At 35.5% G+C, this 13,631-nt stretch overlaps 1 protein-coding gene across 2 annotated transcripts in view; it reads right to left on the reverse strand.

Annotated features, from left to right (window-relative positions):
• ATRNL1 (attractin like 1) overlaps window positions 1-13,631 on the reverse strand; it is a 548,672-nt gene that overhangs the window by 470,234 nt on the left and 64,807 nt on the right. For both annotated transcript variants that reach the window (XM_066355686.1, XM_066355687.1), the window contains exon 9: window positions 3,515-3,698. In XM_066355686.1, coding sequence (XP_066211783.1) covers window positions 3,515-3,698 — 184 coding nt within the window. The remainder of the gene's footprint in view (window positions 1-3,514; window positions 3,699-13,631) is intronic.

Here is a 13,631-nt window from a genome sequence, read left to right on the forward strand (position 1 = left end):
TCTCATAGCGAAGCATCATACCAATTAATAAACCATCCTAACCATATAAAAAGAAATCCTATAAATACAGGATGTCTTTTCTCTCTTATTCTTTAAATGCAAAGAAACCTGACTCAACCAGACCTGAAGTAATAAGCTAGCAGCAATAGCTTTGGGTGTATCTGAACTTATGTCTCAATCATTTCCAACAATGGCCAAAAAATGTAATTTGGTGACTATATACTAAAAACTGACCCTCTTCTCGTATTTCAAATTATCAAAAACTATCAGCATTTAACATTAAATCTGATAAATCAAATCAAACACAGATTTCTTTTTTTTTTTCTTACAGAGACAGAGAGTCAGAGAGAGGGACAGATAGGGACAGACAGACAGGAATGGAGAGAGATGAGAATCATCAATCATTAGTTTTTTGTTGCGACACCTTAGTTGTTCATTGATTGCTTTCTCATATGTGCCTTGACCAGGGGCTACAACAGATCGAGTAACCCCTTGCTCAAGCCAGCGACCTTGGGTCCAAGCTGGTGAGCTTTGCTCAAACCAGATGAGCCCGCGCTCAAGCTGGCAACCTCGGGGTCTTGAACCTGGGTCCTCTGCATCCCAGTCCGACGCTCTATCCACTGCGACACCACCTGGTCAGGCAGATTTCTATTCTTAAATACACTTTTATGAAATATGACATACAGACCAAAACGTATACAAATTCCAAAGGTATATTTCCATGAAATATCATGAAGTGAACACATGTGTGTAACCACTCCAGAAACTTTCCTGTTGCTCATCCCAATCACTACACAACTCTTCCTAGCCTAAGGCAATTCCGGTCATAACTTTTCAGACCGGAGATTAGTTTTTCCTGGCGCTAAACTTCATATAAATGGAATCATACACTATATAGTCTTTCTTATTGTTTGGCTTCTTTTGGTCCACATTACTTTGGTGAGATACAACTGCATGAATATCAGCAGAGACAATTCTTTCATTTTTATTAGTGCATAGCATTCTATTGTTTAGAATACAACTAATTTACCCATTTGAAGTGATGGGTATTTTCATTTGTTTCCAATTACTGCTATTACAAGTAACACTGTAATAAATATCTCCCATATGACTGCAGTACATGCATATATATATATGCATTTGTTAGATACATCATTAGAATAACTATTACATATGTATGTGTGAGTGTATTCTAATTTAGTAGAAACTGTCAAAAAGGTTTTCAGAGGGCTTGTACCATTTATATACACCCTTGGATTAGCAGTCTTGTACATTGTAGCCATTTAAGTGGCTGAGTAGTGGTACTTCAGTATCATCTTCATTTAAATTGCCCTTGTGCCCAATGAGTTGAGCACCTTTTAAAATGTATCCTGGTCGTATGGACATTCTTCTGTGTGAAGTACTATTCAAGTTTCTTGCCCATTTGCTATGGAATAGGACATTTTTATTGGTTTGTAGTTCTCTATATTTCAGGAATAGAATTCTTTGTTGGCTTCATAAATTACAAAAACCTCCCACACTGTGGCTTGCCTTTTCACCTTCTTACTGATATTTTTAGATATATATCATTGTTCCTTGCTTCACAGTACTATTTAAATTCTATTTTAAGTCTTTTTTTTCCCAATGGATACACAAATGTTTGCCTCTGTTATCTTCTACCATATTTATTATTTTACCTCCCATATTTAGATATGCAATTGATCTGAAATTAATTTTTATGTATGGTGTGAAGTAGGACCCAAAATCATTTTTTAATTGTATAGCCAACTGGCCCAGAATAATTTATTGAGAAAAAATAGTTCTGAAGTGTCAACTTTGCCATAAACCAAGAGCTCATGAATGTGCAATGTAGGTCTGTCTGGGGAATTGATATTTGTTACATTAGTCTGTTTCCCTATCTTTGCAATCATACTTAATTACTGTAGCTTAAAGTCATACGACTTGGTAGAGAGATCTTCAAGCTTTGTTCTTGTAACAGTTTTTTTAGCTGTGGATAGTCCTTTGCATTTTCATCCAAGTTTTAGAATAGGCATGCCAATTTATTGCTGCATGTTTGTTAGAGATTACATTAAATCTACTGATGAATTTAAGCAGAATAGACATCTCCACAATACTGAGTTAATAATTATCATAAAGTATTCTCCACTTATTTAGATCTTCAATTTCTTACAAAGGTTTTACAGTTTCCTGGGTAAAAACTCAGTGCCTTAGTCACTACAAATAATTCCTCTTTTTATCATAGCAAGAAGTCAACAATAAAATGTCAGAAATATTAAAATAGGATATAAAATGCAATGTGTAAATTACATTAAACAAAAGCATTTTATTAATTTTAATAGTCATAAAATTTAAATAATACTACATTTTATATTAGACTAAAAAACAATGAAAATTAATAAAATCACCCAAAGAAAAAGTCTTATTTTTTATAAAGTCCATCTTTCTTTCTTCAAATACAGTAAAAAATAGAATATATGTTTGAAAGTAAAGGGGGCATAACAAATCACAACTTGGCAGAAAACTATCTCATTTCCCATAAACAAATTTTGTGCTAACAGTTTTGAAAGAATGTGTAGTGTCTTAAAACAACAAAGGAATCATTTCCCATGTTAATCAATAAATAAAAACAATAATATTTCAAACATGAAGGGAACATTATCATTATAAATAGGCAATTCACTAAATAGAAAGACACAAGTAGCAAATGAACACATTCAAAGAGGCTTCCTCAAAATAGTCATCAGGATATGTAAATTAAAATATCAGTAAGATATCATTCAGACCCACTGTCCTGGCAAAATGAAAATATCCTCACAGTCACCAAGTGTTGGTGGGAATATGAAGAAACAGGGGCATTCATACCTTGCTGGTGGAATTATATTACCACAGTCACTTAAGGAGGAATTACACAAGATGCAGTAAATCTGAGGATATGACTACCCTCAAACACATCAATTTCATTTCTAAGTATACTGTATACCCCAGACAAACTCTTGCATTTGTGCATGAAACAACCAGCACAAAATATAGAATGTAGCATTATTATAACAACCAAAAAGGAAAATCCAGTTAAATATCACAAGCTTTGTTTTCACAGGAAATGAAATAATAAAAATGAAGAAACATTTTTAAAATTTACCAATGACAATAAAATATGAGTGCAAAGAAGAACAAATCCCAAGACAAATTAATAACAATCCTAAACATTTGAGAAGCAACATTTCCTGTCTGAACTAAACATATCAGCACTGATAAGTACAAGTAATATATCTAGAATAAGTGTATCCAAAGGATCTGAAACCACTTTAAAGTTAATTATTTTCAGAAATGATGGCTACCTAGACAATATATTATTTTGTGCCTTTGCTACATAATAGAATCTCGTTAGTTGAAATAAAGACGGTAAAAGGCCAAGAATGTTCCCCTGGAAATATTTAATAAACACCACTATTATACAAATATAAAATATAACAGTGACAAATTTTCTCAACATACTTCTGCCTCTTCTACTCACCAAGTTTTAGTGTTCACTTCATACTTATAAAGATCATCTACCAATCCATATTTGTTGCCTGGTAATGCTTTATAGCCTCCATGAACATAAATGGACTTTGTTATTTTATCATACACGCTGGTATGACCATATCCACCTTGAACAATAGCTCCTTTCGTTTCTGAAACAAGCCAAGTGTTGGATGCTGTAATAGAAAGAAGATAAACCATGAGCTTCAAGAAGTATTTAAAATTATAACTAACATATCACCAAACTACCAAGTTAATTCTAATGCCACATGTTTGTGAGTAAGGTATACCGAATATTCATTTAATCAAGAAATATGAGCAAATTACTATACGTTAGGTACTCGGGTTGAGGTTGAGTTACAGTGGTCTTTCTATAGATTAAACTCTGAAATATTGAAAATGCCAAATTTGTGTGTGAAAGAGGAAAAGAAAAACTTCATACTCACATACATTTCTGTATTGTAAATAACTGAAATAAGATATAATAAATAGTTTAGGAGAGCCTACTATGTAGCAAGCTCTGAGTTAGTCACTGCTATTACAAAGATTTAAAAAAAAAGATATAATCTCTGCCCTTAACAATGTTTAGCACTGTGCTGGTCCCCCCTTGCTTCATACAGAAATGAAATGATAAAAGAAGGAATCTTACAGCATCAGAAAAGATCAACAAATAGAGCAGAAATGTAAGTACACACTATCCTTGTCCTCTGGAGATTTCTAAATCATATTGATGAAGAAAATAAAAATTATAACATCATTTGATACTCAAGACAGTAATATTAAAAATGGAGAAGGTGAGGGGATCTAAATGAACTCAAGGCTTCAATACATCTCTTGAAGTTTTAAAATGTTGATACTAAGATATTATAATTAGTTACATATGCATATTTTTATATCCATAGCAACCTCTATGAAGGTATATGGTGATTGATGGACAAGGCTTGACTTGGGGGATGGTGAACGCACAATACAGTGTACAGAGATGTGCTATAGAATTGGGCACCTGAAACCTGTTTAATTATGTTAACCAGTGTCACTCTAATAAATTCAATAAAAAAAGAAAACCATACAAAGCAATACACTCGAGAATAAGAACATCAAGATGAAATTCTAAAAGTTGGTCAAGTAACCTACAGGAAGCAAATAAACAAACAAAGGCACCCCAAAAAAACCCCCACAGGAAACTAAATAAATAATAAAATAGCAGACTTAGACACTAATGTATCAAAGTTACTCTAAATGGAAATGGTCCAATTATATAACATTCCTGAAAAAAAACCACGAAATTATAGACATGGAGAACAGATCTGTGATTGTCCAGGGCTAGGGATGAGAGAGGAGTAAAGGTAGAGTGGGTGGGTGTGGTCTAAAGAGCAAGGTGAAGAATCCTAGTGGTGACAGAACTATTCTGTATTTTGACTAGGGGGTAGGTATATGAAACAACATGTGAAAGTTTGAGCAGAACTAAACACATTCACACGTGCACACACAACTGAAACTGGAGCAATCTGAAGGAGATCAATAGGTTGTATCAATCTAGATCGTGAAATTATGCTACATTTTCACAAGCAGTTACCACCAAGGAAAACTGCCTAATGGGTACACAGGATCACTGGGTTATTTCATACAAGTGTATGTAAATTATCTCAAAATTCAAAGCTTAATTTAAAAATATTGATATATATTCATCATAAAACACAGTATTTCACTCAACTATTTGTGACACATCAAAAATAATTAAAAGTATAGGACCTATAACACAGATAAAACACTAAAGTGTACATTCTTAAATACGACAGCAGTATTTCTCAAGACTTAGTCACCATCAGTTTAGTCAAGAAACCTACAGGGTGATACGGTAGTTTCAGATGCGATAATTAAGAAATAATTTTGTTCAGACACAGGCGATAAACTTGAAATGTAAAGTTAATTATGATTCATATTCTCATTAGATTTTTATTAGTTTTGCATTTGGAAATGTGCACACACTACAAGGAATCATTTTGGCTCAGTAAGCATTCAAGGTTTACTTGTCAACATTTTTTTGTCAATTCCAAGGATGACGGCAAAGAAGTTGTACTCCTGACATGTTCACTGACCCAATACAAGGAAGAGCTAACTAAATCTTCAAGTATCAGAATTATGATCCAAAGCAATGATGGGCTGAAACTATTTTAGCAACAAAGGTCAAGCCCTTCACTATATTACAACATAAAATCAACAAACACAGGACAGAGTGTACCCTGCTGACAGCAAGCACTTAGATGACACGCAAAACCTAAGGACGTTTTGTTGTCTTTAGACTAGCTACAAGTCAACATGATAATATACATAAAAAATATAAATTTAGGTAGGAGTAAATATTTTAATAAAATATCAACTCTAGCACAAGGGAAAGAATGGTGTCACATTAGGAAATACACCACATTTGCTCTGTCTGTTAAGTTTGAATAGGTCATTTCAAAGTATAGTTTGTCCAGAGGGGTGATAAAGATGACAATGTGTGTTTTATATTTATATAATCCTTTTCCTAGCTGAGTGATGAATGACTAGTTGTGAGAGACACCTGTGTCTCAGTTCCCTTATCTGTACAATGTGGTTAAAAGAGTATATATTTGCATGTTCACTTTAGGGAGTTAATATGTATAAAGTGCTTATAACACCACCTAGCACAGAGTAAGGCTTCAATAAATGTTAGCTGCTGTTATTATTATAATAATTTATTAGAAAATATTCTTTACATCATTGCTTGTGTTACTGTAAGGCACTAACAATAAGATATGACAAAATCTTGTTATGTAAATACACTGAAGGAACTATGGACGCTTTTCTAAAGAATAGAAAATAAATTAATAATAACCTATCTCAAAATATTTGTAGGGTTATTGTGGAAGAGTAATTAAATTTCACTAGTAGTTCTATAAAGTTATGAAAAAAAAAACAAGTACAAAGGACAAATGCACATTTCTTCTAAATACAAATTCTTAAATTTTAAATACTTAAAACAAATTTAGAATGGCTGCCTTCTAAAGGACAGATATCTACATTATTGAAAGAATGTGAAGCAGAGAGAGACCAGAATTTTCAACATCCTCAATGCTTGTTTACTAACATTTTTCAATATAATTTAATTCGTGCATATTAGCTTAGAAAGTTTTCAAAGCATATTATTTAATAATTTCATTTACCAACACTAAAGACTTTGGTGAGGTTTTTTGAAAATACAACATCTTAACCACAACCTCTGTACACAGACAGAGCAATTTATTAAAACGTTTTTGCTTATTGCATTGAAATTGTTTTACTTTACCTAATTAGTCTTGTAAAGTTCTTCACAAACGAAACTCCTCCACAAATGCCAAGCCTAATTCAAGAACAATAAAAGTCTGTGTTGTATGACTCCTACAGTTGAATAATTGTAGAGGGAAGATTTATTCTATTAAAAATTCCTAATTATCACCCCCTAATACACCTATAGATCTACATTTTCAGATGCCAGTTTGCTGAAAAGCCAAGTTCCATTTACACGTGCAATTCAGCAAAGAATTTTGAAAAATACATCATGTGAACAGCTGAAGCGAGTCCCACAGTATCACTAAACTTACATTAAAAAAAATCAACTTTCTAAAAATATCATATTTAATGGTGTTTGAATCAAAAGAAAAAATTAATTAATATAAACTGACATTAATGATGGCTTTCCCAACTACACCTCCCAAATTCTAAAATCATGAAAAACACTAAAGCAAAACATTAATGTTATTCTAACCTTGACACTCACATTGAAATTCTTCTAAAGTTTATGAGGTATGGCTAACTTAAAGAGAAATAAATTTCTCTCAGGACTAACCCAGAAGAGCTTTATGGTCCAAGTTAGTAAAACCAACCGATCATTCCCTTTGAGATTTATAGATTCTCTAAAAGCCATAATTCAAAGTATAGAAAAAAGAACAATCTGACACTTCCTCTACAGCCGCGGCAAGTTCACAGGGATTCTTATAACTTCAGGTCAAAATATATATCCTATACAACCAAATGGAAAAAACATACATCTACCTCTTCTCATCTATTTTTAGCACTCAATTTGAAAATACATAATTTCAAAGGTATGAACAAGCTGCAAGAGTAGTCAAAGAGTTCCCATATATCTACTACTCAGATTGACTAAATACATCATTCCTACTCCCCACACATATTTTAAAGCAGGGGTCGGGAACCTATGGCTCATGAGCCAGATGTGGCTCTTTTGATGGCTGCATCTGGCTCGCAGACAAATCTTTAATAAAAAATAATAACGTTAAAAATATAAAACATTCTCATGTATTACAATCCATTCATTTCCTACCGCTCATGTTCATGGTTGTGGGTGGCTGGAGCCAATCACAACTGTCCTCCGGGACAACACCAAATTTTTATTGGATAATGTGTAACATACATGGGTCATTGTATGGCTCTCACGGAATTACATTTTAAAATATGAGGCATTCATGGCTCTCTCAGCCAAAAAGGTTCCCAACCCCTGTTTTAATGTATGCTTCAAAAACAAAGACTTTCTTTATACCTAACCATATTACAGTTATCAACATCAAGGAAACTTAACATTTACTAACTGAACCTTTACAGCACAAGTTTGCCCACCCTGCTACAAGTGATGTTTCTTAGCAAAGTATCAAAGGCACACAGTGTCCAATTTCCCAGGGTTCATGATGCGAATTGTGTTCTCACTCAGACAAGGTACCGATACATTTCTTCACTGCATGATTACTATTTGTCCCCTGAACCCTACAGACACTGAATACCATGCACATCTCATCAAAAATTATCCCCTCCCCATAGATTAAGCATCCATCAATGATTCTTTCCCAAACCAATTTTTACTATGATTTTTTAAACTCTCAACAATGCCTTCTGTGTAAGACAGAGAATTCCTCTCTCCTCTGTTGTGTCTGTCAGTCTATCCGTGATCAGTGCAAGTTCACGGATTTTCTTTTTCACCAGTTTAAAATTTATTACTGTCTTTAATTATTTTGACGTTCAATTTCTCCCAGACTTTACCAATGGGACCCCCTAAGCTGACTCCTCTGTATTTTGTTCTTTTGGGTTTGACAGGACCCATCAGTTTCTTGAGTATCTCCTGTCTTCCACATTGAGAACTTTATTCCCAACAATGTCAACACATTTATTTACTCATTTTTTTTTCAAGCTAACAACACACCTAAAATAATTTCAGAATTACTTTGCCAAAACTTTCGAAAAAGAAACCTAAAGAGTTGTTTGCATTTCTTCCCCACATCCACACCTAATCTGAGGGCATACTGTCAAATATTGGGTTCAAAAGTCATTTGGATGTGTCCTTTTCTCCTCCCTTTCAGAACAATTGTGTTATTCATTTGAAACAGAGTTGGGTCCAATAAATCCATCTAATAATTACAGACAGAATATTCCATAGTTTGTAAGTAAATGTTCTCTGTTCTTCTGAAGACCTCTAAGAAAGAATGAAACTTAAAAAATAACAGTCTTCACAGAGAGTTAAGCCTGCTCAAAAAAAAAAACAAAAAAAAATAAAAAACAGGCCCTGGTCAGTTGGCTCAGTGGTAGAGGGTCGGCCTAGCATGCGGGAGTCCCGGGTTCGATTCCTGGCCAGGGCACACAGGAGAAGCGCCCATCTGCTTCTCCACCCCTCCCCCTCTCCTTCCTCTCTCTCTCTCTCTTCCCCTCCCGCAGCCAAGGCTCCAATTGGAGCAGTTTGTCCGGCCTCTGCCTCAGGCGCTAGAATGGCTCTGATTGCGGCAGAGCAACGCCCCAAGATGGGCAGAGCATCGCCCTCTGGTGGGCATGCCGGGTGGATCCCGGTCCAGCGCATGCAGGAGTCTGTCTGACTGCCTCCCTGTTTCCAACTTCAGAAAAGGAAAAAGAAAAAAAAAAAAAACAGAAAAACTAAAACTGGATCCAATAGAACCTTACAGAATATCAAGAGTTAAACAGCTTCCTGTAACTCCTACCTATGACCTATGCAACAGTTCACGTTCTTTTTCTGTTTTCTTTCCCTTCCACCCTTCTCCTTCCATTTTTAGTTGCATTCTTTCTACTTGGACAAAACACAAAACACTTGCATACTAGTCATCTACCGATATTTCCACCCCTGGTTTAGTCTTCACTCTAAAAATCAAATACATGAAATGTTCTCTCCATCAGTCTTTTACCGAAAGTGTTCCCATTCATCTCTTCATTAGATGAAGCTTATTCTCTAGAAGGGTTGGCAAGTTAGAGCCCACAGATCGAACCCAGCCCACCAACTGTTCTGTAAATGACTTTTTATTGAAACAGGGCCACGCTCATTCATTTATGCATTTTATATGGCTGCCTGTGTACAGCTGCAATGGCAGTATTGAGTAGTGACAACAGATACTATATAGCCTATAGAGCCTAAAATATCTACTCTCCAGACTTTTACAAAAAAAGTCTGTGCATTTCCAACTCGAGTAGATTTCTCAGGTAAGGCCATATCTATACAGAATTGTCTGAGTTTTGGCATGCTCAAACTGTTTTGTTTTGTTTTTCATTGCCTTGACACTTGAAGGACAGTTTGGCAAGATACACAAGCCCTAAGCTGTCCTTGTTTTCCTTCAGTTTCTTGAAAAATTTGTTCTATATTTGTCTAGATTTCTACGTTACTGTTGAAAAATCTGATACTAAGCTAATGTCATGCCCTTATAGAATATTTCATCTTTCTGCCTAAAGAGCCTGAGGATTTTTTCTTTATCTTTTCAAATATAACATTTTTATCAAGATATCTCAAAATTGCTGCTGTGGATAAATTTTGACAGGTACCCAACCCGACAGTGCATAAACAGGAGAATGGATATGTGAACTGTGGTAGAGTCATATCATGAAGTGCAGCAATGCAAAAGAGTTAATTGTGGAAATTCACAGCTACATGGATAAAACTTGGCAAAATAGTTACTGAAATGTTAAAAAGCCTCAGAAACTGCACAAACCATTACTTCCTTTTTAAAAATTCAAAAACAAGTAAACAAAACAGTGTTATGTAAGCACACGTGTTAAAGCTATTTTTAAAAACAAATGCATATGAAGAAATTCTGAATTTCAGAATAGTATAAAGGGCCCAGGGGTCCCCAAACTTTTTACACAGGGGGCCAGTTCACTGTCCCTCAGACCGTTGGAGGGCCGGACTATAAAAAAAAACTATGAACAAGACCCTACGCACACTGCACATACCTTATTTTAAAGTAAAAAAACAAAACGGGAACAAATACAATATTTAAAATAAAGAACAAGTAAATTTAAATCAACAAACTGACCAGTATATCAATGGGAACTATGGGCCAGCTTTTGGCTAATGGTCAATGTTCGGCTCCATATTCGTCACTGCTAGCCGTAACAAGTGATATGACGCGCTTCCCGAGCCGTGAGGCGTGCGTCCCGCGTCACCGGAAGTAGTACTGTACGTGAGCGACATGGCACTTTGTGGCGCCACCACATACAGTACTCCACTGACCACCAATGAAAGAGGTGCCCCTTCTGAAAGTGCGGCGGGGGCCGGATAAATGTCCTCAGGGGGCCACATGCAGCCTGTACTTTGGGGACCCCTGATAAAGGCAGAAAACCTTTTAAAAATTAAAAAATAAAAACTAATGAGCATGATTAGAAAGAGAAAACAAAAGGAATATAACAAATAATTATGCTGTTTAAAATTAATATCCTCTCATCAATATTCTGGGGGGTTGTATTAGTGAGACATGATTAATTACTTCTATGATGATGACATAATAAGCAAATAAAGTTGTTTGAATAGACATAATTATAAAAAGAAAATTTTTTAAGAATTTCCAACAAATGCTTATGCTTTTTTAAAAGAAAATATTATATAGGTAAATAAGAGTGTAGTCTATAAAAAAAAATAACAATAGCTAATGTCCTTGAAAAATCTTGAGCCAATATAATAATCTTGAACATCAAGAGAAAATAAAATGCTACAGATGACCACACAGTATTAAAATTTTATAATTCAAGAGTAATAGTAGTAGACAAGAAATATTGCTGAAAATCCTATTCATTCTTCTGCAAATATTTAGCAAGCATTTTTTTTATTGACAGGCAGGAGACAGAGTCAGACTCCTGCATGCTCCCTGGGATCCACCCGGCAAGCCCACTAGGGTAGGCTGCCCATCTGGGCCCTTGCTCCATTGCTCAACAACAGAGCTTCTTCTTAGCGCCTGAGGTGGAGGCCATGGAGCCATCCTCAGTGCCAAGGGTCAACTTTACTCAAACCATTCAAGCCATGGGTGCAGGAGGGGAAGAGAGAAAAAGAGCGAGGGAGAAGGGAGAAGCAGATGCTCGCTTCTCCTGTGTGCCCTGACCAGGAATCGAACCCGGTACATCTACACACGGGGCCAACGTTCTATCACTGAGCCAACCAGCCAGGGCCACAAGCATTTAATACATGGCACTTTACTAGAAAGTACACATACAAAGGGACATACAGCAGGCTTCGTGCTCTAAAGTTAACTCCTTTCAAAAAGAATATAAATACAAAATCAATACCTATAAAAAGCAGTATATGTTTCATAGTCATTGACAAACAAAGAAATACAGGAGTCTAGAGAATAGTTAAATCACTCCCAGAAAATGAAAAGGGCTATAAATGAAGTTGTAGAATAATAAAAGTCTTTTCATGATTATATAACGTGAAGGCTACCTCTACTTTGTTAATTACGGTAAATGAAAGTTTATGTACCTTTACTGCAAGTTGATCTCTACACTACATTATGCATTTTCCTGAATTTTCCAACAATTTTGTGCAGGAAGCTTGTTGATTGCTGTCACTTCTAAGCACCTGATAACTATACATCACATTTAGAAGTTAAACTCTAGGGTGCCTTCATGAAAATTTTCCCTGTCATACTTATTTGTGTGTTCCACAGAAGCTATTTTCTTAAGTACTCTGTTATTATAATATATATATATTTATATATGAACTTGACCCTTGTTACTTCTCTGACTCTATTGGTTCGTTTTTATTCTCTCCTCCAGGCTCCTTACTGCTCCTTGAACATGCTCTGCACTTTCTTGCCTTTACACTAGCTGTTCCTACTTCTAGGGGACACGCCACCCCCACCCCCAGATTATCTACACAGCAAACTCCTCCACTTCCTTCAATTCTTTGACCAAAATTCATGTGGTCTACTGGAAAGTTCTGTCCGTTTTTGGAATAAAACAAAATACAAATTTTTCTTACCGTCAATAAACTTTATTAAATAATATAATTGTCATTATTATTAATGATTTCTTGCCAGTGTGAGGGCAATTTGTATATCCCGTTTTTGAAAAATGTTTTATCTTTTGATGCGAAAAATTGAACCAGTGCTTGTTTGAGATCTTCTTCATTTTTGAATTTTTTGCCCTTCAAAAAATTTTGTAAGGACAAGAACAAGTGATAGTCAGAGGGTGCTAAGTCCGGGGAATATGGAGGATGCGACAGACATGCTTCTGTAGCATTTCTTCCTTGTTGAAATTCGTAAAAATTACAGTGGCATAAATGAACTTTATCAGTAGCCATGGGTACAATATCGCTTCACACATAAGACTAACGTGAATCAACTTTGTTTTAGTTCATTTGCTACGTCAGTATGTATACATTAAGTGATAAAAATAGAGAGGCACACATGCACCAAATAAACATGTGCTTACATGTCGAAACTTGTTGTGATAGAAACGAACAGAACTTTCCGGTAGACCTTATATTTACATACATTTCTATATAGTCGAGTCTTGAACTACAAAGGATTATGGGTGTCAACCTCTCACACAGTTAAAAGTCACATGTAACTTTTTACTCCTCTAACACTTAACTACACCAGTTTCCCTTCCTCAGAATCCGTGACAGATTGGGTCCAGGACCCCCGTGGAGACCAAAATCCATGAATGTCCAAGTCCCCTATGTAAAAGGGTATATAGATCGATGCACTGAGTCAGCCCTACACGTCCACAGACTCCCAACCAGGGATGGAAAACAGTACAAGCAATTACTGGGGGGGGGGGGGGGGGGGGAGGATCTGCATATAATAAACTCAGGCAGTTCAAACCCA

Source organism: Saccopteryx leptura, chromosome 13, assembly GCF_036850995.1.
Source record: "Saccopteryx leptura isolate mSacLep1 chromosome 13, mSacLep1_pri_phased_curated, whole genome shotgun sequence".
Lineage (NCBI taxonomy): Eukaryota > Metazoa > Chordata > Mammalia > Chiroptera > Emballonuridae > Saccopteryx > Saccopteryx leptura.